At 44.0% G+C, this 23,095-nt stretch overlaps 1 protein-coding gene across 1 annotated transcript in view; it reads right to left on the minus strand.

The window, feature by feature from the left end:
- Window positions 1-312: 312 nt before the first annotated feature.
- KCNMB4 (potassium calcium-activated channel subfamily M regulatory beta subunit 4) overlaps window positions 313-23,095 on the minus strand; it is a 37,414-nt gene continuing 14,631 nt past the window's right edge. Inside the window, exons 2-3 of the mRNA XM_084810502.1 lie at window positions 9,549-9,676; window positions 313-3,291 (exon numbers count right to left, since the gene is read on the minus strand). Coding sequence (XP_084666628.1) covers window positions 3,123-3,291; window positions 9,549-9,676 — 297 coding nt within the window. The 3' untranslated portion in view covers window positions 313-3,122. The remainder of the gene's footprint in view (window positions 3,292-9,548; window positions 9,677-23,095) is intronic.

A 23,095-nucleotide genomic window follows, 5' to 3' on the forward strand; every position in this document is an offset into this window, starting at 1 on the left:
GAAAGGCAAATATGTGATTTACCTTCTTAGACCCGATTTACTTTTACTGAGTCTCTACAAGCCACAGGACTATGAGTTCAGAGATGCAACGGCCTATAGAACAGGTTGCACCTGCCCAAACTCAGTTTGCTTCTTACCTTTGCAGAGGATCAGCTGCACAAGTCTGTCACAGCTGACTTAATGGAAAGGATTTAGTAAATAAGGATTTAGTAGAACCAAACTGCTGAGTGAAAACACTCAGTGAATTTGTCACAGCATTACCCCAATACCACCTCCACAAAAAGAAAGAAAGGATTTTTATTTTATTTTTTTACTGTGGAGCATCTCAGTTATTTTCATCCATGTTGAGTTATGCCCCAAGGACATCACTAGGAGAAAGGAGTTCGCCATTATTTCAGTCAAAATGGCTGGAAGGTGGCAATTTTCTCTGTTCTGCCAACTCTGAATAATGCAAAGCCCTGGAATGTTTTGCTTTGTTACCAAGGTAACAGAGCTGCAGCATATGGAACAGAGGCCTTGATAGCAACATAGTGTAGCTGTCTAAAAAAAGATGTACTTGACTGATCAATACAACTTCACATAGTGATTTCTAAGGGATGATGGTTTCTCTTAGGTACCTCACAAGAAAATCACACCTTGTATTTATGACATATTTCTATATCCATTCCCCCGTACCCGGTAAAAAAAACAACTCTCCCCTCTCCCATCATGTGGCACATTTTTATGGTGCTGGGAGGGAGGGGGGAGCACTTTGCTTCAATTTCATACCACACAGAGATATGCAGACACATGTACCATCCACTCCAGGAATAAGCAACCCCTGGAAAAATAATTTGAACTCCAGACTGGGCCCAGATAATGCCCCTAGGGCCTACCACATGGCAATGACACAATTGCCACAGGCCATGGCTTCGAGGCCTCCAAAGGCCAGACCTAGATCCATTTCAGACTGGGCTTGGACTGTCTATGGTCAGACCTGTAATGAATCAAAACCTCCCCAAATCCAGGTTTAAAGGATTTCACTGCAATCTTTAGTGCTTCCCAAACAGTATTTGGTCTCCACTACAAGCCATTGCAGGTATGTGCATGTATGAGAACCCTGAGCAAGCCTTAGAGCTGGAAATTAATGCCATTTCTGCCACTAATTTTCTGGTACACAATCTTGTATCAAAACAGTGAGAATTTAACATTTGTTCTTTTAAAAATTGCAAGTTTCTATCCCTCATGGTTATGAAAAAAGGTTAAAGAAGTTGAAACTACATCTATTGACAGCGTCAGGCAGCTCATAATGCAGGATATTGTCTACTATTTCACACCAGTGTGTGTTACCAGTATCATATAAATCCATGACCATACTGCAACCAAACTGATTCAGTTAAATGGATACAAGCTAACTTAAAATATGGCAAAACACAAATTAATTAATTTGAAGAGAACTGGATTAAACTCCTATCATTTAATTCAGCCTCACAATTGGGCTTCTCTGATCGATGAATTTCTGATAGCCTAACATGAGGATACTGATGTTTTAATAGACAAGGGACACAATAATCAAAATAATCTGGAGAAAACTAGGCATGCTTATTGATCAATCAAGGGGAAGGTGCTTAAAAATGTGCTTATATTGCACTAATTTCAATGGGAAGTAGACATGCCTAAAATCTTCTGGACTGGCCCTACTATTGTTTCTAGATTTTTAAAAAATGCATCAGCCGGGGGACTAAGAAGCACTAGGAGTTGGCACCATCTGCTTCCAAGAAGAACTTCATGGCAAGGGGGAGACCAGCCTGCCCGCATACATCAGTCAGAGAAGGAACAGCTGCCAGAAGTTTGTTTCATCCTTCCCTTGCAGAAAGAACATCTATTAAAACTGAGAACAGCGCAGACCCATCCATCGGCCAAAGGAGCTACTGCTTGCTTTCCTGTTCTCTGTTTCCTTTACTGTCTATTAGGGACTGTCTTATTTTTCAGTATCTGCACAGTACCTTAGAATATGTGATACACTTTATAACTGTTAAATACAATAAAATAATAATAAATACAATCGTCGTCATCGGCATCAGCATTTTGCTTTGCACACTTGAATCTTGGCAGAAAACTGCTATTCTTGTGAATATTAGATACGTCAACCGTAATGTGAAGGATGAAACAAATGCCACTGGGTCAATAGCATTAGCTAGCTTGTAAATAAAAAAAACTATGGACCCAGTCTAGCACCTCCCTGAACATGAGTGTTCTCCATCCATGGTGGTGGAGCTGCCAACAGGGAAGGCAGGTTGGCAACAGGTGGGCCCTCCCTGTGTGCAGAGCAGCATGTGTGAGGATGTGATGTGGGGGGGAAGCATTCCTGAAATTCTAGCTTCGATCACTAAGGGTGCAATCCTATGCATGTTAGATGGAAAAAAAGTCCTACAGCTCCCAGCATTCCCCAACCAACCATGCTGGCCAAAGGAAGCAGTGCAAAAGGACTGATTCATGCTGGCTGAAGATTGCTGGGAGTTGTGGAACTTTTTTTCTGTCTAAACATGCATAGGATCACACCCTAAATAATGATGGCATATACCTAGATTTAAAATTTCAATCACAACATGACACTGTTGAGTACGATCAGGTTGGCACACCCTATTTTGTCCTTGATTTGGAAAGTCAACCACACTCACAAAAGAACACACAATTTAAAAAACCAACCACTTTTTAATAGTTCAGAAATACAGTCTATGAGAAAGGAAATAATAAATACTAAATAATAATGTTAAGAAAGATAGTTTTGCTAAGATGAAGTCAACCACACTTTTTTTTTAGAAACTGTCCTTCAGTCCATGGGAGACCTGGAGTGAAGAGCCATCGTTCAGGTTTTATTAATGCAGTACAGCCAGTTTGGTGCAGCTGAGGGTCATTTGGTGGAATAGACACGTTTGCTTTCATAGTGGCAGGAGCAGCTAGTTAATATTTCACAGCGTGGTCAGCTAAGATTAATCATCAGGCAACAGCGAGACCAACGGCTGGCAACACACTGGGAACGGGCACTGCTAGGAAGCACCACAGAAGTGCCTGTCAACTCCATTGGGCACTTCCGACGCACCTACAAAACCCCTCAACTTTCCTGCGAGGGACTCTTCCATTTAGGAGTGCTTCCGCTTCTTTATTGCTTCTGCTTTAACAGCCAAGCTCTTTGCACATATGGTCAGAACCACAATTAGGGCTCCCACCAGGAATGTAACCACTGGCCAAAGGAAGCAGTGCAAAAGGACTGACTCATCGTGTGTGCGTCGTAACAGTACGTCGTCTGGTCTGCAACAGGAAAGGTGGCAGAATTACAGGGGAAAGAAAAGGGAAAGAGGGGTAGGGATAAAACACAAAAGTAATCTGTTAATAGGGGGCTATCGATACGAAAACCATAAATGGCATATAGTCTGTGACACTGTAAGAAATGGGCAAGTGGCATCTTTCATTTCATCCACTATTCTGATTTGCTCATAAAGGAAACCAGAGTCATTGTGCATAATTTTGGTATTTGGGGTAAGGATCTACCAAAAGACACCCCCATGCAAATGACGATGCTCAGTTGTTTTGTAAATCTTGCCCAATATCTTTAAATCGCCCACAAATGAAAGCACAGAGTGTCAGAAAGTGCATGGTTGGAACTGCAACAAATTTCAAAATCCTCACAGCTTTAATCAATTAGCACTCACTGAGTGCTGTGCAGGCGTGTATGCAGGCGTGAGCCCTATGTGCTGCCATCCCATTCAATTTCATGGAGGTGGCTGTTTAACACAGTGTTGCCTCCTCTACTGAAAGGAATGGGGAAGCCCTTGTAAGCGGAGGAGCTCCATATGAGAAATGAAGCACCTGCACCCTCAGCAAATCACTGAACCAGAATATACAAATATCATTCTTCAGCAGCTGCTAGTTCTCCGTCACTGGCATAGCCTATTGTTCCTGCAGTCCACTCAAAGAAATAGATGTTGATCCTGCTAGAAGAAAGGTTCTGTGTAACCTGAGGACTAAAGCAACAGACAGGAATGTGATGCTGAAATGTGCAGTGCAATCCTATATTTGTCAACTCAAAAGTAAGCCCCACTGAGTCCAATGGGACTTGAGTTCTTCCAGATAAAGCTTTTATTGTGCAATCACCTTGTCTCATTCATGGAATTTTACTGGGGAACCAGATCTCATTTTCTATTTGGAACCCTCCCACGTTTTCCCACCATTCCTTCTATCTTTTTTCTTACCATAGAAAATCTGTTAAGGACAGAAAGATGGAACAGCCGTATAACAACTTTGTACTAGGTACTGTACATCTAGACACACCTTTACCTTCTGGTAAGTGTGTACAGGGTTGCAGCCTCAAACACCAGGTCAGGTAAAAGCCAAGGTATCACAGTCCCAATTTTGGATCAACTCCATCAGGACTTTCAGCTTTTAACTGGTTTTGAGTGAACCACAGCTAATTTAGGAATACAATTTGGAGCACTGTCAATGTGGAAATGATTTCATGCATTTGACAAAATGCCCAGGCCTATTTCTAGATCGGAGAGATTTTTTAAAAAAATGATTGGCCAAGACCATTCCCTAATCTTAACTTTCCTTCTAACTTTAGAATTCCTGGTTCTCGAAAAGTCAACACTTAATTTTGTTGACTTACAGATTTGTAAACATGAACTTCATTGATGACTTTTTTTTGTACTGAAGATTTTTAAAATTCAGTGCAAGTCAACAAATAAAAGGAGCAGGGAGAAAGTTGGTTCCACATAAAGCCGGAAATAAACATTCCATGAAAATGACAGAGTTTCCCACTTTTGAAAATGTGTCATAGAGATGACACATAGCTACCTACAACTGCATAGCATTTTCAGTTAGAGCTCGGGTCTTGGAATACTCAGAAAATAAAGTAATTTAACTAACAAAATAACTCAATAAGAAAATATGCAAAGTGGGAAAAGAGCAAAATCAATTCAGAATGCATAATTCAAGATTTGGGATAACAATTGCTATGCATGGATCTAACCTCTCATAGTTTGGGGCCTGAAAAAAAAACCAGTAGCCACCTTGCTGAGAGAACAAAGGCAGATTTGACACAGACCTGTGCCAAAACAAGGCCAGTTGCTCCCGCCTCACTGAAAGTGATGGCTAATAAGTTTTGTTAGGATAGCAGACATTTTGTTGATTATTTTTGTATGCATACAAAGTGCTTTTCAAGTGTTGAAAGCGCTTTGGAAAACCGGAATATATGTAAGTAATTGAAAACATATATGGAATCTCAGTTGTGTTCCTGTGGACACTTAGGGTGGTTCCAGGTAGAGGGTTTTGCGCCATGCTGCTAGCCCTATAGGATTGCCCCAAAGAAATAATTTCTTGTGGGTGTGGGGACCAGATGTCCACATGGAGCTCCCCAACCTGTCAAGGCTTACCCATTCACTTCACTGAAGGCAGCAGCTCCATGCGCACATGGAACATTCACACAACAGAGCTGTTCTCTCCTGGAAGTGAATGGGGGAAACCCACTCAAAGAGGAGCCTCGTGGGCGCTTCGGAGCTCACATGCAGGGCTGGCTGCAGATTTTGGAGGCTCAGAGCACACTGCCCTCAGTGGTTCCCCAGCACCCACTGAGGACCCCTAGTCAACAGCGCTGCTGCAGCTGCCAACCTCGCCCTCCCTTGCTGCCACTGGGAAAGCCTTTGAGTCAGCACAAGGGTGTGTGGCACCCATCAGCCTCCTCTTCGCACTTGTGTCGCTGCTGTTGCCAGGTGACTTCCCCGCCCCACTCGCAAGAGATGGGGAAGCTAGTGGCTGCAGCAGGCAAAACAGCCCAGGTGGGCCCTGCCAGGGCCATGACAAATGCCCCTGTATGCCAGGTGCTCACATTGGTCTCTGGACTGAAGTGCCTTTCCCCCCATATCATCCACATCAGTATTCATCTTTGCAGATGTCTGTCGGGTGCTGATCACTGGCCTTTTTCTTTCAGCATGTCCATCATAAGACTAAACTAGTGCCTGTTCACTTCCTCAACTCTGCTGTACAAAAGAGATGTATTTAAATTGCAGAGGGGCTGTCTTGAGCAGTGTGGTCTTTTCACCATGGGGGCCCTTGTCACAGTTTGGATCTAGCAGTTGGTTGTCACTCCAAAGAGCAGAGATCCAACTAGGGTGACAGATGTTCTTTTCTATAAAACACAGGAGTCTTATTACAGGAGGTCCCTTTGCTCCAGCAAGTAATTATCCCAAGATGGATGACCCCAGGGTGCAACTTAGTGCTTCACAGATGGTTGTTATCTATGCCATGCTTTCATTTACTAAACCCTAAACAAATATTTGTGTATAGCACTTGATCCTGGCACAGGATAACGGAGGGCAAACTCATGCATGGTACAGCTGCCAAGTCACAATGGAAAGCAAACACTGGACTTATTTTAGAACAATGGGTGAGGAAGAATACACAATCCAAAAACTACACTACTAATCACCTGTGGAATATTTTTAAAGAAGTGTGTGTGTGTGGGGGGGGTAAAGTCAACACCTGTCAAATGACTTTCCTTGAGCAAACAGGATCTCAATCTTCACCAAGAGAACACAATGGGACCACACTTGTTAACAATCAATTACATTAACAGAGCAACAAGGTGTTATTCCAGTAGGACAGCTCACACCACAGACCTCTTATCCAGGGGCTATCACCTATCAGTCACTCCTGCTGCTCCAGACAGTGGCTCAAGGACTGGAAGTGTATTTTGCTGCACAACCGGCACTCTTCACTAACGATAAGGTTCTATAACACAGGTGGTGCCAGTGGCATGGGCTTCCCATGTACTCAAGTGTGCGCTGGACATTACACATAAAACTCAAACAGCCATGTAACACTGGAGTGTGGAATAGCCACCTTGCGTAACTCTGAAAACAGTTTTCATCATGAGTGAAACTGTGGGCAATTCCACCACCACCCCACCACCCAATTAAAATATAGCAAGGCTACCAGGGGCTGGTTGAATGGCTTTGCAACCCCAATGCTATACAGGCTAAAACAGAAAGCACAGAAATAAATGATGCTTCCTTCCGTCTTTACGGTGCTGTTTTCCCCCCTTAACCAATGTGTCTAGCGAAGAACAGCCTCGCTCGGCCTACACAGTGAACCTTGCAAATCCCATTCCTGTCTCTAGCAAGAAAGGCAGTCAGTTCTACTGTGCAGCAATACATGGGTCTCCGCTGGACTGCTGCTAATGCATTTTTAGAGAGGAACTTCCTTCTCCCGTTCTTTTTTATAAGATGCTGCATGCTCGGCAAAGGGAAACATGACTAAAGGCAAAATGGTAAGATGTCACGCTTGTGTTGGACAATAAAATGTAGTTCATTAATATAAAATACAAACATTTCAAGAGAAAACAAACTTGAAGTGCTGTGTGATCAATTACACAGCATTGTTGATTGTGAAAGTAATTAAGGCTGGTGCAGTGAGTCAGCACAACATACAGGTGTGAGGTGTTTGTTTTCTTGGTCTTATCTTTCAGCATTATAGTCCTGTCTACTGTTGGTTGTGGGAGATGAGCATCATCTGAAGGGGCTCGAGACACTCCCAGTCTCATTTTTCCTCTTGGGAAATGGACAGAAAAACACTGCATTGTATTGTATGTTGAAACTGAATGCCCCTCAAGCACACCATTCAAGTGCCAAATAAGAGCTACAAGGACAAATAGGGAAAACGCACATAGCCTAGCTTCTGGTGTCAAGATATCAGGCGATTTGGGGATGGAGTTTTAATATTTATCTGTTTGACATAGTATTATGTTATCTGTCTCAAGCCTTTAGGATGGGATGGTTTACAAATGTAATAAACAGAGGAACAAACATATGAAATATGACTCCCCTCCAAGATAACTGGTGAACTCTGTTCTTCAAGATAACTCAAGGAAGTCCTGGCTTTCTTGCCTTCACATATGTGCATAGTTTCCTTGTGCTGTCTTTGTTTCTTTAGGGCCAGCTAAGTTAGTTGAGGATCATTCCAGTGGAGAGTGGTGGCTCTGATGTCAGTGGGGCAGTGAATCTGCTCCGGGTTTCGGTCAGAACTCTAAAGGAGCTATCTAAGGTGCTCTGCACCTTCAATAGCTCCTTTAGAGTTCTGACTGGTTCTGACTGAAACCCGGTGCAGATTCACTGTCCCACTGACATCGGAGCCATCAGCCTCCACTGGATCATTTATGTCTTTCCTATATTTCCTCCCTTTCACAATAATGACTGCACAGCCAATTCACCCAACCTAGCCTCAGCTGACAGGAAGCAGGCTGCAGATCAGACTTACAAGAAAAAACAATCCTTTCTGCAACAAAGAACAGAGCCCTCACAAGAGCCCTCCCCTAGTGGCCTGCTCCCAAGAGACAGCCTTGCTCAAGATGGACTCTGCACTCACTTCAACAAGTAACCTGCACACCGTGGTCAGTGTTGACCCAGGTTGCTGAAAGCACTGACAGGAGATGCAGATGGCCTTACATGGCCACACCATGGCCAGCTGCAAAGAAATATGCCTGGCGTAGCTGGAGATAGGCTGGACTCCATGTCAGGAGCTGCCAGGGCTCCAGCTGGGAACCATTAGGTCTGTATCCAGCTACCCTGCAAGGTGAGGCACTGAACTGTGCGTTGTAACATCTGCCTCAGCAGCACAGTATCCTTAGGCCCCAGACTGACCCTGCTGACCAAGGCTGGTCAGTGGTTCCTCCTGGGCAGGAAGGACTGAAAGACGGCTTCCTGTTCCTTTAATGTTATTTTTGATTATGGTTTTATTATTACCAGAGTTTGACTTGTGCATTTTTAACAGAAAGGTCGAGATCACATCGCTCCAGTGCTGAAGGAGTTGCACTGGTTACCAGTTGTTTTCCGGGCCAAATTCAAGGTGTTGGTTTGGACCTTTAAAACCCTATATGGTTCCGGCCCAGCCTATCTCAAGGAGCGCCTCCAGCAACACCAGACAGGCCGCTTAACAAGATCAGCCTCGGATGGCCTTCTCTCTGTCCCATCAGCCAGGACAGCTAGACTGGTGGGGACGAGGGAGAGGGCCTTCTCTGTGGTGGCCCCCACTCTGTGGAACTCCCTCCCTAGGGAACTCCGCCATGCCCCCTCTTTAATGAGCTTCCGCCGTGCATTAAAAACCTGGTTGTTCAGGCAGGCATTTGGGGTGGGTTAGGGTATTTTAGAAAACGTTTTTATTGTAGAATTTTATTGTTTAAAACTGTTTTATTATATGCTGTACATCACCCAGAGTGGCTGGGTGACCAGCCAGATGGGCGATTAATAAATTTAGTAATAATAAAAATAAAGGGCCTGCACCCCAAGGCCATGTGCCAAACTGATGTAATGTACAGAGGAGAGAATTTAACAAATATTGATTCAGTTGGTTTATTAGTCAGGGCGACCCCGCATCTGTGCAACATCCAGCCAGAATGGCTTCCTAAGAAAATAGTTCTATTCAGAACTGAGTTCTGCTTTCACTCCACCATCTCCAGAGAATCTGTTTCCATCAAGGAAGGGACGTACGTGAAGTTGTACATGCACAAAGATACTTGCCTGAGGTGCTGATTGAAGTAGCATGTAAAAGGTTGAGAGCCAACTTCATCCTCCCAGTAAACCTGCCAGTGTGTTACAATGTCAGAGTTCTTCTCGTTCTCTCTTTCGCAGGGAGGGATAAATGAGCACTGTTGAAATAAAGCATCATTAAAATTGCATCATTTTCGCATGCAATAAAATTGAGTATTGTTTCTATTTGGACCGCCCTCAACAGTTTTCATAATTAAAACTAAAGCATATGTTTCATAGCTGGGCAAAAAGACAAGAGGGAGGTTTAACGGCATACTGTTACTCTTGCTATTACTGTCCAACAATCGTTACTGAATACTAAAATGCTCTTATCCAAGAGTAGGGGTTTTCCCCACACACACATGTCGAACCTCTCATTCTAGCCAGTTCCATAAAATGGGTGTAGCATAATAATGGTGCAATCCTATGCATGCTTAGATAGAAAAAAGGCCTACAATTCCCAGCATGCCCCAACCATGGCTGGCTGGGGCATGCTGGGAGTTGTAGGCCTTTTTTCTGTCTAAACATGCAGAGGATTGCACCCTCAATTCTGTTAAAAACGTAAGAAGAGGTCTGCTGGATCAGGCCAATCTAGTCCAGCATTCTGTTTCCTAGAATGGCCAATCCCATGCCCCAATGGAAAGCCCACAAGCAGGGTACAAGGGCAACAGTCCTCCCTAAATCCTGCTCCCCAATAAATGGTATTCAGGGACATGCTGCCTCGTGATCCTAGAGGTAGTAATTGGCCATCATGACTAGTAGCCACTGACAGCCTTATCCTTGATGTTGGTTGGCATATAGAGGATTAATTGCCTTTTATTTCTAATCAAAATAACTGGCTTTAGAAGTGGAAACTAGATACAGAGAAAATATATGTGCGAAATCCAATGGTCTGCTTACACGATACTACAACTTGGAGCATCGCTACACCAGCCTAAAATCCCGCATTTAAAATGTAGCTTTCTGCTTCTGTTTTAAATGAAGGATCACAACGGATTCCCTTTACATGTGCTTCCTCCCCCCACTTTCCCCCCTTATCTGAGTCTTCCATATGTTTCATTATAAAGCCACTAGAGGGCGCTGTGGTCTCCTCTTATTGTGCCTTTTCCTTTTTCATGAGGGAACTCAAGCGGAACTCAAGCGTGGATATTATCTCCGATCTTTTAAAAAATGGAATAAAGGTCATTTAGTGTGGGAGATGCCCTGGAGGTTCACGACGTCATCTAAAGGACCCACAGACTTCCATGAGTAGCCAATCTCAACAGCAGGATAAAAGCTCCATGTGAAAAAGCCCTTAACGAGCAATATGACAAAGTTGGCCATTGGGATACAACAGACATTATGGCCATTACTGGAGACAAATGAAGAATCAACAACAAAAAGAGTATAAATTATCCCACCTTCCTAGTGCTCATCTTGAGTACACCTTTCAGTTCACTGCTAATCATCAATATTAGGGATTGTTTGGTTGAGCTCCCCAACTCTCCCAGAGCACCAGAAAAAACAGATGAAAGAATATGGATAGTACAGGCTACACAAACCCTATTCACACGTTATTAAAACTAAAACTGACCGCGTGAGTGGGACTGCGCCAAGCATGTGCCAACCTCAGTGTGGTGCATGTTAAATACTCCGCCCCACCATCAACAGACAGTGAAAACATCTGTAGAGAGGGAACCTTTGCGCGTACAGATCTATGCCGGAAGCCCTCCATGTGAGACGGAACCCCAATAGTGCAGAGTTCTGGCTCGCAAGGAAGCCCCTTTCTTACAGACGTTTGTATTATATGCTCTGTATGCAGCTCTGTCACGCCAAGGCCACAATCCTATGCTGGTTTAGACAGAAAAGATGTTCAAGAACGCCCAGTATTCCCCAGCCAGGCATGCTGTCTGGGACATGCTGGGAGTTGCAGGGCTTTTTTCTGTCCAAACATCCATAGGATTGCACCCTAAAGCACTTACTGCCAATAACGACGCCTTAGGAGAGACATTTTAGGGCTTGTCCACACCAGTCTTTTTATCCCTCAACTTTTCCGAGCCTTCTTCTCCCAGATTCTTTGCGGGATTAAGATCAGCTCCTCCGCACACACTTTCGCTTTTTTTCCTGGGGATTGCCTTCATCTGCAAGTTATATATGTTTCATTATACAGCCACTAGATGGTGCTCCTGTTACAGCACAACTCCGTCATTACACGCTTAGATCCAAATCAATTCAAACCACCATTTTTTCAATTGTTCATTATCCCCATTGCAAAGAAAGCCGCGGAAATGGTAGGAAAGCACAGGAGAGGCCCTGGAAAGCGATGACATCACGTAAAGGACCCACAAACATCTGTGAGTAAGCAATCTTGATCCCAGGATAAAAGCCCCACATGGAGAAGCCCTGAGACTGGGGGAAACTGCACAAAAGCCAGGACAAGAGGGCGCAGCCAACTAAAGAACCGTGGAGGGTGGGATTACAGCCTGAGATTCTGCATCTCTGCTGTAAAGGAAAACTCCCATCGGGCAAGGGAGGGTGGGACTGAAGCTTCTTAACGGAGTACAAAACATTGCAAACAAAAAAGACAACTAAGGGTGCAATCCTATGCATGTTTAGACAGAAAAATGTCCTACAACTGGCTGGGGCATGCTGGGAGTTGTAGGACATTTTTCTGTCTAAGCATGCATACGATTGCTCCCTGAATGTCATATTCTTTCCCGACAGGCAGTGGGTTAGAATTCTCTCCACCCCATCACAATATACTTGGTGCTCTGTCCTATATGTGGAATACTAGCCCCCTGTTCCAAAGTGGTGATTTCCTGCACCAAGAGCCAAGTCCATCCGAACCTGGCTGATTTATGCCAAGTTTATCGAGCTCAGCATTCTCTGCTTTGACTGGCAATAGTTCTCTGAGGCCTCAGACAGAGGTCCTTCCTAGCCCCAGAACCTGAGATCCTTCTAACTGAAGATGGCGGCAACAGTGCCTGCGACCTTCTACATGCAGAACACATGCTCTACCTCTGAGCTATGGCTGCCCCTCTCTCCCCCACCTCAGGCCTAGCTCAAGCAAGCAATCTGCAGCTTGCCAGAGGCAGTCAAGTGAGCAGAGCCACTGAGGATGCTGAATTGGACCCTTGCAGTGGAGAGAAAGGCACAGGGCTCCACTTTTGAACTCGGACTTTATGTGGACATTTTGCAAGGGCCCTAAGCTGCCAATCTCTGACATGGCCATAAACTGCTACTAGGGCAACAAGAGAAAGGTCACAATGGCCTATTTTAATTAATTTCTCTTCAAAATAAGATCCGCAAAGCAGATGGGCTGTGGCCATTTTAATCCTACTGAATTTTTTTTCATTCATCTTTTGAGGATTTATTCTGCCCTACCTGGCCTAATCCTTTAAGAATCCAAACGAATTGAGGCTTGCGCCAATGTATCCTGCTTTTATGTACTCAGCGGTCACAATCTGGGAGACAGCTTTGTGTTTCAAGTGTGCGGTACTTGCTCCAGTATAAGAATAAACTGACTGGGAGTTATGCATCTAAATCAAGACTGCGATACTATAGAAACTGGAAAATATTTTTACAGCTCCAAGTAGTGTTTTGGGAAGATTTCAAATGGCAGCTAATTTGGTTTTGTTGTGTAGGAAGTTTTAGTGAGTCCAAAGTACACATTTTTCCACATTATTGGCTTAGCAGATGGTAGATAATCCCACTGAGTAGTAAAATGGGGGGAGGGATTTTAGTAAACTTTAACCTGGCCAAAAAAATCACCTTAACAATTAATCAACTGCTTTTAGAATGTATCTAGTTGAACAAAATACTAGATGATTAATGACACATCTAGAGAGTGAGGTGGTGATTCACAAGTGCATGTTCATTGCATATGCAAGCGCAGATTTAATATTACACATCCAGCTTTCACATCACTCAGTGTCAATATCAACTGAAACATAATAGCTTTCAATGGAGTCTGCTCACACATTCTGATTCAAACCCTCAAGTGTCTAGCAATCAAGTCGTGACAAAAAAAATTATGTATGTGCATAAGTGAAATTGCCAATGTTTTTTAGCCAGATGGGCTCAGTCCAGTTAAGTACCTCTGTTGTGCAACCTCCAATTGTTATCATGGGAGCAGAAATACTTACTGAACTTCATCTCATCAGCACAATGCCATGATTTTATTCAGGAGTTTTTGCTGAGGGACTTTATCGAAAGCTCTTTAGAAACCCAAGGATATCATGTTTATCAAATCACCCCTATCTATCTTCAAAAGACATGTGGGCTAAACTATCCAGAGACTTTAGACTATATTCCTCAGTAGCAGTGAGGCTTTACTTAGTTGCAAATAAATACATTCTGATTGTTACAGCAAGCAATTGGTATACACTGTTATTTAGGAAATGCATAATAATTCCGAGGTCCACATATTATGTCTGAGCTTAGTAGCCAAAATGTATTTCTAATTACTAATAGTCAACAAGATTATAGTAGGAATGCCTCTGAACACATGCAGAGTCCCTTTCCAACCAGCAAATGGTAGCCTGGCCATCCCATAAAATTAAGGAGACGGTTTATTAGCAAAGGTGTCATTGTTCCCCATATGCCTGGTCTCTTTCTGAAAATTAAACATTGTCCCCACTTTCTCCACAAACCCCAGCACAGCATATGTTTTCAAAATGACGGTTAAAAAAGCTAAGGGACACAGTCTTTCCCTCTCTCTTAAAGAAATCCACTCCAGATTTTTCTTCCTTCCCTGCAGCAGCTTCCCTTCACAGCCCTGTCTTTCTTGTTTTGTTTTATCTCTTAACCTCTGGAGGACAAAACAAGGGAAGTAAAAGGGAACTTTGAAATTGCCCACTCAGTCAGTCAATTTAAAAAGCAAACCTTCCTTGTTCTTGAAGAAAAAACCTACCTGCAGTTGGAATGAAGTAGCACAGTAGCTTCTTGACTGGGAGATATCTGGAAGGAGTATATTCTCAGGGTGAAAGGTGGAGGCTGGGGTTTCAAAGGCCCTTTAGCTGCTTTGCGTTCCAGGAGGAAGATAGTGTTGGGAGAGGGGGAGACTATGTGGGGAAGCACAGCTTTGCATATGGAGAGGGAGAGAAACTAACTGAGCAGCTTCAAAGAGAAATTGGAAATGGTGCAGCTATGCCCCAACCCTTCAGACCAAGAGCTGCTGTTTTCCGAGAAAGAGGAGGGAGTAGGGAAATCTTTGCAGGTGCCATTCAAAACTAGACAACACAGAAGGCCTATGCAGGTATTCAGCCTGCTTGTGTGAGGACTAAATGTGCATTCAGGTCAGGAGCACACATGCAAGTCCCACCCCAAATGCCCCCCCCACACACACACACACACTGCTCCTGTTGAAACCTTTGCATATTTAGCACTAAGGTCTGCAGGAGGAGTTGTGTGTTCAGCTGAAAATGTTTACAAATCTCCCCATGTTATGGTCTAAAGTGGAGCAGGGTGTGGTTCCCATTGCACTTTTGGCCCTCACATGAGCAGGCTGAACACCTACTTAGGACTGGACTCTCTCCCAAAAATCTACTCCAGGTTTTTCTGGCTGCCTAATTTAGCTGCTATAATGCAACCACCCTCCCTGTGCATTCTTGCTGGCCATGACAAAAACCTTACTCACCCCTGATTCATTTGTGAGTGGATTTGTTGAGGACTACATGATATACAAAATGAGAAATGTAATTTAAATCAATCCACCCTAAGTTTTATGTTCTAAGCAGCTTTTAAGGACACCTAAGGTTTTGACAAATGCACCCCCCCACACACACACACACACACAACATTGTTTTCACAGCAAACAGTTCTTTTAAGTCTGATGACTTACCAATATATGCATGTTGCCACTTTCAGAACAGACTTATTATGCCGAACCAAATCACTTTTGGAGGTTTGGGGTATGCATTTTTTAGATTTAGTAAAATAATCAAAGTTTTTCTCCTCCAATCAATTCTTCCAGCTTTCGTCTAATTAAATTGTCCCCAGAGACTGATTTACCTAAACAAATATATCCTCTATCTGTACTTAGTCTCATCCAGTTAATTAGAACAGCACAAGCCAATAGGATAAATGTTTCTGTTAGCATAATAGAAATGTCTAATAGTCTATACTAACCAGCTATTTTAGTTCACCCATATGAAGTGCCCAGCCTTGGTTATGCACAAATGCTACACATGTAGCGTCAATAAAAAATTATGGTACAACCTTTTTTTTCTGCTATAACCTGTACATCTCAGAGTCAATTCACGCTACTATGCGATCGCTAAGATCATGGGAGGAGATCTTGCTGGTTTCAGTGCAGATTGCCATCTGGTGGCAACCTGGAAGCAGATCTTCTCCATGGTGGCACCCGCCTTATGGAATGCCCTCCCCCCTGGTATTTGGGAGGCACCATCTGTGGTGTGTTTGAGGCGCCTGGTAAAGACCCATCTCTTCACGTAAGCTTTCCCTGAATGATTGTGCTGCAAAAGGAATCAAGCATTCTACAATCCCTCCAGTAATGCAAGAAAAACCAAAGGAAACAAGAGATACTGCTGCCAAAAGGCAACACTGCCCACTGGGAACTACTTAAACACATCATGTCCAGAGCATGGAGGAGCCATTTCCTCTCTAGAGATGGGCCAAAAGTTTGTTACAACTAAAATACTGAACGCTTGGACTTTCCAAATGCTGCAGTCAGCTAACTACAGAGATGGGACCAATCAACTCCACTATCGTTGCTACTGAAAATACAGTGGCCATGAACTGAGAAAGCTGAAATAACTCTGGTGGAGTAATATACAGCAGTACCTAGGGACAAACGAAATCTAAATGGGTCCATAAAGCAACATGACCAGAAGGTTCCTAGATCTAGCTTTCCTGGTGAGCAGCCGCCCTTTACATTCGACAATTGCACTAGAGTCCGCTATGCTCCTCCTACGATGCTATGCCTGCTTCTCTTGCCCCCAATCTCCAGCCACCCATTGTAGCAAATATAATAGACACACACATAAATAGCTTCAGTCAAGTTTAGTCTTTGATGCATTGTTCTAACATGACATCAAAATATGCTCTTCTCAATTACTTCCTTTGGGCTGACATTTTGTTGTTGGATGACTGAAATAATAAAATCTAACACTTATATAATGCTTCAGGAGTTTCAGTGCTGTGAAAAAAAACACTAACTAACCCTCACAACACCCTTGTGAGTTAATTAAGAGCTACTGTGCCCATTGAACAGACAGAAAGAGATTGGAACATGGCTTCTTAACACAGCACACTAATAACATAGCTATTAGGTGCAGATGCTCAAAGCCACGTACTCCCAACATTTGGCGATATACGCAAAGGAGTCCTTATGGGTTACTTTATCCATACTATGCTGTATCAGAAAATCCTAATACATTTTATTCCATTTTGCATTGTGAGGGTTTTAGGTCGCAGTTCATTTCTAAAAAAAAGAATATTGTATTGACAAATAGAACTGATTCAATTATCTTGCCTAGCCAGGAGTTGGTCTTACCCATGTGCTAGACCACTTGGCAAACACCAACAGAGTTGTTAAGGAGTTTAAAGGAGACTCTGGAATACGAGTCCATCCTTCTCCATGTATAAAAGCCATGAACCTGGAATCCCACACATCCAGGTTATGAGTTGTTGAATATTAATATCCAATAAGAGTTATAAATATTATATTGGTGGCAGCGGCATTACCTCTGAGAATATAGACAAACGGTTGTCTTGCAGCCTGTCCTACACTGCAGGCTGGATGTGCAAATGTACCTACCGATTGTTTGGTTTTTGTGGGGGCATTACTATTAACCAACATTACATGAGTTACATTATGATTTGCCAACATCTATACCAGCCTTCCCGAGGCTGGCGCCCTCCAGATGTCTTGGACTACAACTCCCAGCATCCCCAGCCAGCCAAGTTGGCTGGGACTGCTGGGAGTTGTAGTCCAACATATCTATAAAATCAAATATCTGTATGTATCTATTATTGTCCAACACATCTATACAAAGGACAATAACCTTGTACTGGATTCTGTTGTGCAAAAGGCTTTGTTTCCTTCAAAGTACAATAAAAAAAATGCAGAGCAATCCTGTGCCTCCCAGATTAGCGTGCCACTTTAGGGAACCAACAAAGTTAGCAAATGACTATTATTATTATTAATAATAATTACAATCAGCGAACAATTGCTTTCAAGGTGCAGACTATTTAAATCCGACACCTTTCCCTTTAAAGCCAACTTTCCCCTGCCTGGTGTCTGAAAGATATGTTGGAATGTGTGACGTCCTCCCCTCCTTTACCCAGGCTTTTCCCTAGTATCCCTTCACGCCTAGGAGAATAAGCCTAAGAAGTGGGACATCGCTGTCAAATCAGCTGTACCCACTGACTTGGCTAACCTATTACCCAGCCACAATGAATGCAAGGGTGTGGGATCTATCACTGTTACTTCTAATTTGGGAAGTGGGTGCTAGCTATTATGTCTTCTTGTATGAAGCAGCATAAACGACAACCCAGCTGGCACATGGATTTAACTCAGAAACTTAGAACAAACGTTTATTATTTGCAAGATGTCATTAATTAGCTTAGGCCTGCCTCACCACCCCTCTAAATCCTTCCTCCCCATCCAAGATGGTGCTCTGTCCAACTCCCCACCCTATCTCTTGCCAAAGCTGACTAAACTGAAAACAAACCCGCTAGAGACATCACGCGCTCACCCCAGGTAGAACTAAAACAGCCAATCACACACAGGCCCCATCCTGCCCACAGTTCACCCTTTCCTACCTGTACATTAATTTCCTGCAAAACTAAATACAGTAATATTAATACAATAGAACAGATTAACTTAACAAGCAGGTGATTTTGTCAGAGAATGCAACTCCCATCTTCCCATAATGGCTAAACAATGGGAGTTGTGGTCCAGCACTTCTGGAGACCACCCAGTTGGGGAAGGCTAGACTAAAGCAATTCCAACAGGCCTCCTGCTGCCACATAGGGATGGCGGAGAATTTCTCCCCGAATCTTCGGGAGGCCGAGCGCCGAGGCATTCCGCCCCCCGAAAGTGTTGGGGAAATTCTCCACTGCCCCCCCCCCCGGGATGGGACTTACCTTCAGCGAATGTCCCTCTTGGCGGCGGGTCCCGGTGGCGGTTCGGCGACATTTCGTGGGGGGTGGGGGCGGCGGCCGGTCTCCCGACCGGCTGCCGCCACCGCCATTACAAAATAAAAAGTAAAAAAAACAAAACAAAACACCCGTGATAGGCTACATGACGATTTACGTAGCCTATCACGGCTAGATTTCCAAAGTCAGCCGTGATAGGCTACGTAAATCGTCACGTAGCCTATCACGGGTGACTTTGGAAAAAAAAAAGCGCGTATGCAAATGGCGGCTCCCATGGGGACCGCCATTTGCATTCCTTATTTGGACAGGGGTAGTCTACGTAAAGATTTATGTGGACTACGGCGAAAATGAGGGAACACTATTTGCGTTGCCCTTATTTTCGCTGTAGTCTACGTAAATCTTTACGTAGACTAGACGTGCCAAAATAAGGAACGCAAATGGTGGCGCCCATGGGCTGCCGCCATTTGCGTATGCGCTTTTTTAAAAAAAATTTCGGCCGGGCGAATTTCGGCCGGGCGAGGCAGGACGCCTCCCCCCGCTCGCCTGAACTTCGGGGGGAGAAGCGAAGTGCTTCCCTCCCACCGCGAAGCCAAGCTGAGAAAAGTTAAGTGACTTTCGTACATCCCTACTGCCACATGAAGCTCCCCAGCTATTGAGATCATCAGTGGCCCTTTTCGAAGTGCCTCCCCCTCTCCAAAAACCCATCAGAAGTGAGGCAAGTGGCACCTGAAGTAGCAGGCCTTTCCTTACCTGGCGTCCTAGGGATGTTTTCTGCAGGGATGCTCACCTGGTCCCTGCTTCTCCGGCTCGTGTCACTGGGCCTGGGAGGGTGGGGCCCTGACTGACTTGACTCCAGCTACTAAGGTTGCTGCCGCTGTGGCTATTTTTGCTATTTGCATGTGTGTATTTCTCTTTTGTTTTTCCCTGGTGTTACTGAATTGTTTAATCCTAGTGTACATTTATTGTGAGATGTTTTGATATGCATGATTATTTAAACCTTGTTATGATTAGTAACTGTTAATTTTTTGGAAATGTTATATTCTATTGTGTAAATTTTCTTGATGCTGTTGTAAGCTGTTTTGAGCATGGTTTTACTGTGGAAAAATGGCATATAAATAAAGTGATAAGGATGATGATGGTGCTGATGAACTCCTAGCCCCAAATGAAGAGTTCTTTTTTGGTCCAGCCTTTCAGTGCTCTCAACCTGGCACAACACTGCTGCTGTTTTATGTCCCCCTGAGGTCACATTTTAAGTGTATTCATGATTTCATCTGTTATACTGCTAATTACCGTGATTACCATTTTGCTGTAATTTTAAAATTTGTTTTAATGCTGGTGCCTTAAACATTCTTAAGGATTGTAAAAGCTGGCATATAATAGTTACCCATGCTCTAGTGGATAACTATTTTACTATGGAGCTACACTGAATGTGAGGCTGCCTTTGAAGACAGCTTGGAAGTCAGTTTAAAGAGCACCTGCCCAGCTATTTCTTTGTCTGTTTGTCTATCTACTGAGACTGGGAACACACCCCTCGGGTGCCACACAGCTACACTGTCACCTAGACCATTCCCAGCCACAGTTCAAAATCCCGGTGCTTACCTTCAAAGCTCTGCATGGCTCAGGACCTGGGTACTCGAAGGATCACCTATTCCCATATCAGTCTGCCTGTATTCCTAGGTCCTCTTCTGGATGCCCCGCCATCTGCAGTGAGATGGATGGGGACCAGGGACAGGGTCTTCTCAATTGCAGCACTCACCAGGTGAGAATCTCCCCAAGGAGACTCACCCAGTACCTACATATATTGCGGGTATTCAAAATGAGAGCCAATAAACTGAAACTGAACCAAGACAAGATGGAGGTACTGGGAGGAAGTGGTTCATCTGCCTGGCTAAGTGGTGTTCAACCTGTTTTGGAGAAGGCTGCATTCTCTCCAAAGTATCAGGTTTGAATCTGAGGGTGCTCTTGGATCCAGCATTGTCACTGGAGGCACAGGTGGCCTCGATATACCAACTATGACCCTATCTGGACAGAAATAGCCGAGCTACAGTTATCCACACTCTGGTAACCTCTTGTCTGGATTACTGCAATACATTATACATGGGGCTGCCTTTGAAAATGGTCCAGAAACGTCAGCTGGTCCATAATAGGACAGCAAGATCGCTAACAGGAACCGGCCAATATGATCATATTATGCCAGTGCTTTGTGATCTGCACTGGTTTCTGGGCCCAATTCAAAGTACTGGTATTAACTTTTAAAGCCCTAAATGGCTTGGGGCCAGGTTACCTGAAGGATCATCATCTCCCATATATACCTGCCTGGCCCCTAAGGTCATCCTCAGAGGCCCTCCTCTGGGTGCCCAGCCAAATGAAATGAGGCAGGTCGCTGCTTTTCAGCTGTGGCAACCCAGTTGTGGAATGCCACCACCACCCTACCCTGGAAAGGCTCGCCTGGTGCCTACCTAGTGGTCTTTTTGGTTCCAGATGAAACCCTTTTTATTCTCCCAGGGTTTTTAGCCCTTCATTAAAAAAACCCTATCAGTGTGTTAAAATCTTTGCACTGCTGCCAGGTTTTACTTTGGTTTTTATTCCCCTTTTCTTCTGTTTTAAAACTTTTGTATGTTTTTATATTACAGTTTATTATGTTATTGTATTCTATGGTTTTAAGGTTTGTGTTGTGATTTACCCAGAGAGGGTTTCAGGTAATGGGCACTACAGAAATATAATAAATAAATAACGTGATGCCTTTTCAGCGCCCGGTCAAAGACCTTTCTAAAATTTTCTTCGGCCTTTTCATCTGATATGTTTTATGCTGCTACATTTCCATTCTGCTCTTTTATGGGTTGTTTTATTATGTATTTACTGTTTTAGATATCTTTTTTATCCGAACGGCACTGGAAAGAACTACTGAAGGTGGTATACAAATTCATGAAATTTTTAAAAAGAATAAAATAGCTTAAATAAATCATACATTTCTCAGGTGCTGTTAGAGAGGCGTCCCCTAATTTGCAGGCCTGCCTGTGCAAAGGAAGCCTGAAGAAGACTGGTATGTAAACAATGCCACATGCAGCCCTTTGGATTCCACCCATACAGCTGAACAGCCGGAATAATCCTACGGTTCCTGGGAGAGCGTCCCAGGGACCATTGTATATAGCAGATTTCCCCTACTGGGGCCATATGCACTGCTATGGCCTCGGGAGGGAAAATCGGAATGGGTATCCCTGGAGCTGCCACAGTAAGCTCTGCAGCAGCTTCTCTTCCAAGATCACTGTTGCGATCTCAGAAGAGAGTCGGGGAAGGTTGGAGGGGGAGGGTGTGCCAGTGGCTGGAGAGGGGACCACAGGATCCAGAAGATTCTGTTCCCAGACACACCCCCAGGTAAGCCAGCATGCTGGATGGGCTCAGAGGCCAGTCCAGCTAAAAATCACTGACATGAGAAACAGGACACATTTTTGCCTCCATCTTTCCTCCTGCCCTGCCTGGCAGGGCATAGGACAGACAGAGGACTCTGCTTTTGGAGCCCTCTAGCTATAGAGCATCAATCCCTTAGGACTGCACTGTTATTTGCTTAAAGTTTTCTTACATTCTCACCCTGCAAAGGAGATTCCTATGCAGAAGCAGGTTTTCATGCACGCGTGGTAAACGTGCATGCTGGGCTGGATGCACCTGATCTCGGAAGCTAAGCAGGGTCAGCCCTGGTTAGTACTTGGATGGGCGACCGCCTGGGAATCAGGCTTCCTGCACTGAGCAGGGGGTTGGACTCGATGGTCTTGTAGGCCCCTTCCAACCCTATGATTCTATGATGTGGTTCCAGTTGCCCAGCCACCTCTGTCTGCACTGTCACTCATTGGAGCCTCCTTAAAAAGGCTGCCTGTGTCTTATGTCTGCAACTAGGGTGGGATTAGGGCACTGTGTCTCATTAATTTCAATGTGAGTAGTCCAAATAAGTGTGTCGAAGATTACAGCCTTTCTTTAGGAACATACATGATGTATTCACAACCCCTTTCACTGGTAGTAGAAGCAAGTAACCTGGAAAATTCCATTTTAATTACTCTCTTTTCTGATCCTGGATCAGCATGACCTGTCATAGCAGCCGTCTTGAAAAACTAATAGTACACAAAGCAATCTGAGTTAGTGCTTTATCCATTTTAAACACCGTGCGAGCGGGGACACACACGTGCACTCGGATTAATAGCCATGTTCAGGAGAGTTTCCGCCCCTGAGTAATGTGGTCTATTTCCAAAGTAAATATTATGGTGTCTCCAATTTTGCCTAGAATTATTAGGTCTTACTACAGCCCAAATAAAAATTCTATTAATGCTCATTTAATTAAAATCATAACTTTGCTGAAGCTTACCTATGTTTGTATTCCAAAGAGAAAGAAGAAAGCACAACATCTATAGCTTTCTTGTGTCCTGAACCTGATCTGCAATCTCAGA

Source organism: Heloderma suspectum, chromosome 7 (genome assembly GCF_057233095.1).
Source record: "Heloderma suspectum isolate Gila_16-S chromosome 7, 16-S_ref, whole genome shotgun sequence".
Lineage (NCBI taxonomy): Eukaryota > Metazoa > Chordata > Lepidosauria > Squamata > Helodermatidae > Heloderma > Heloderma suspectum.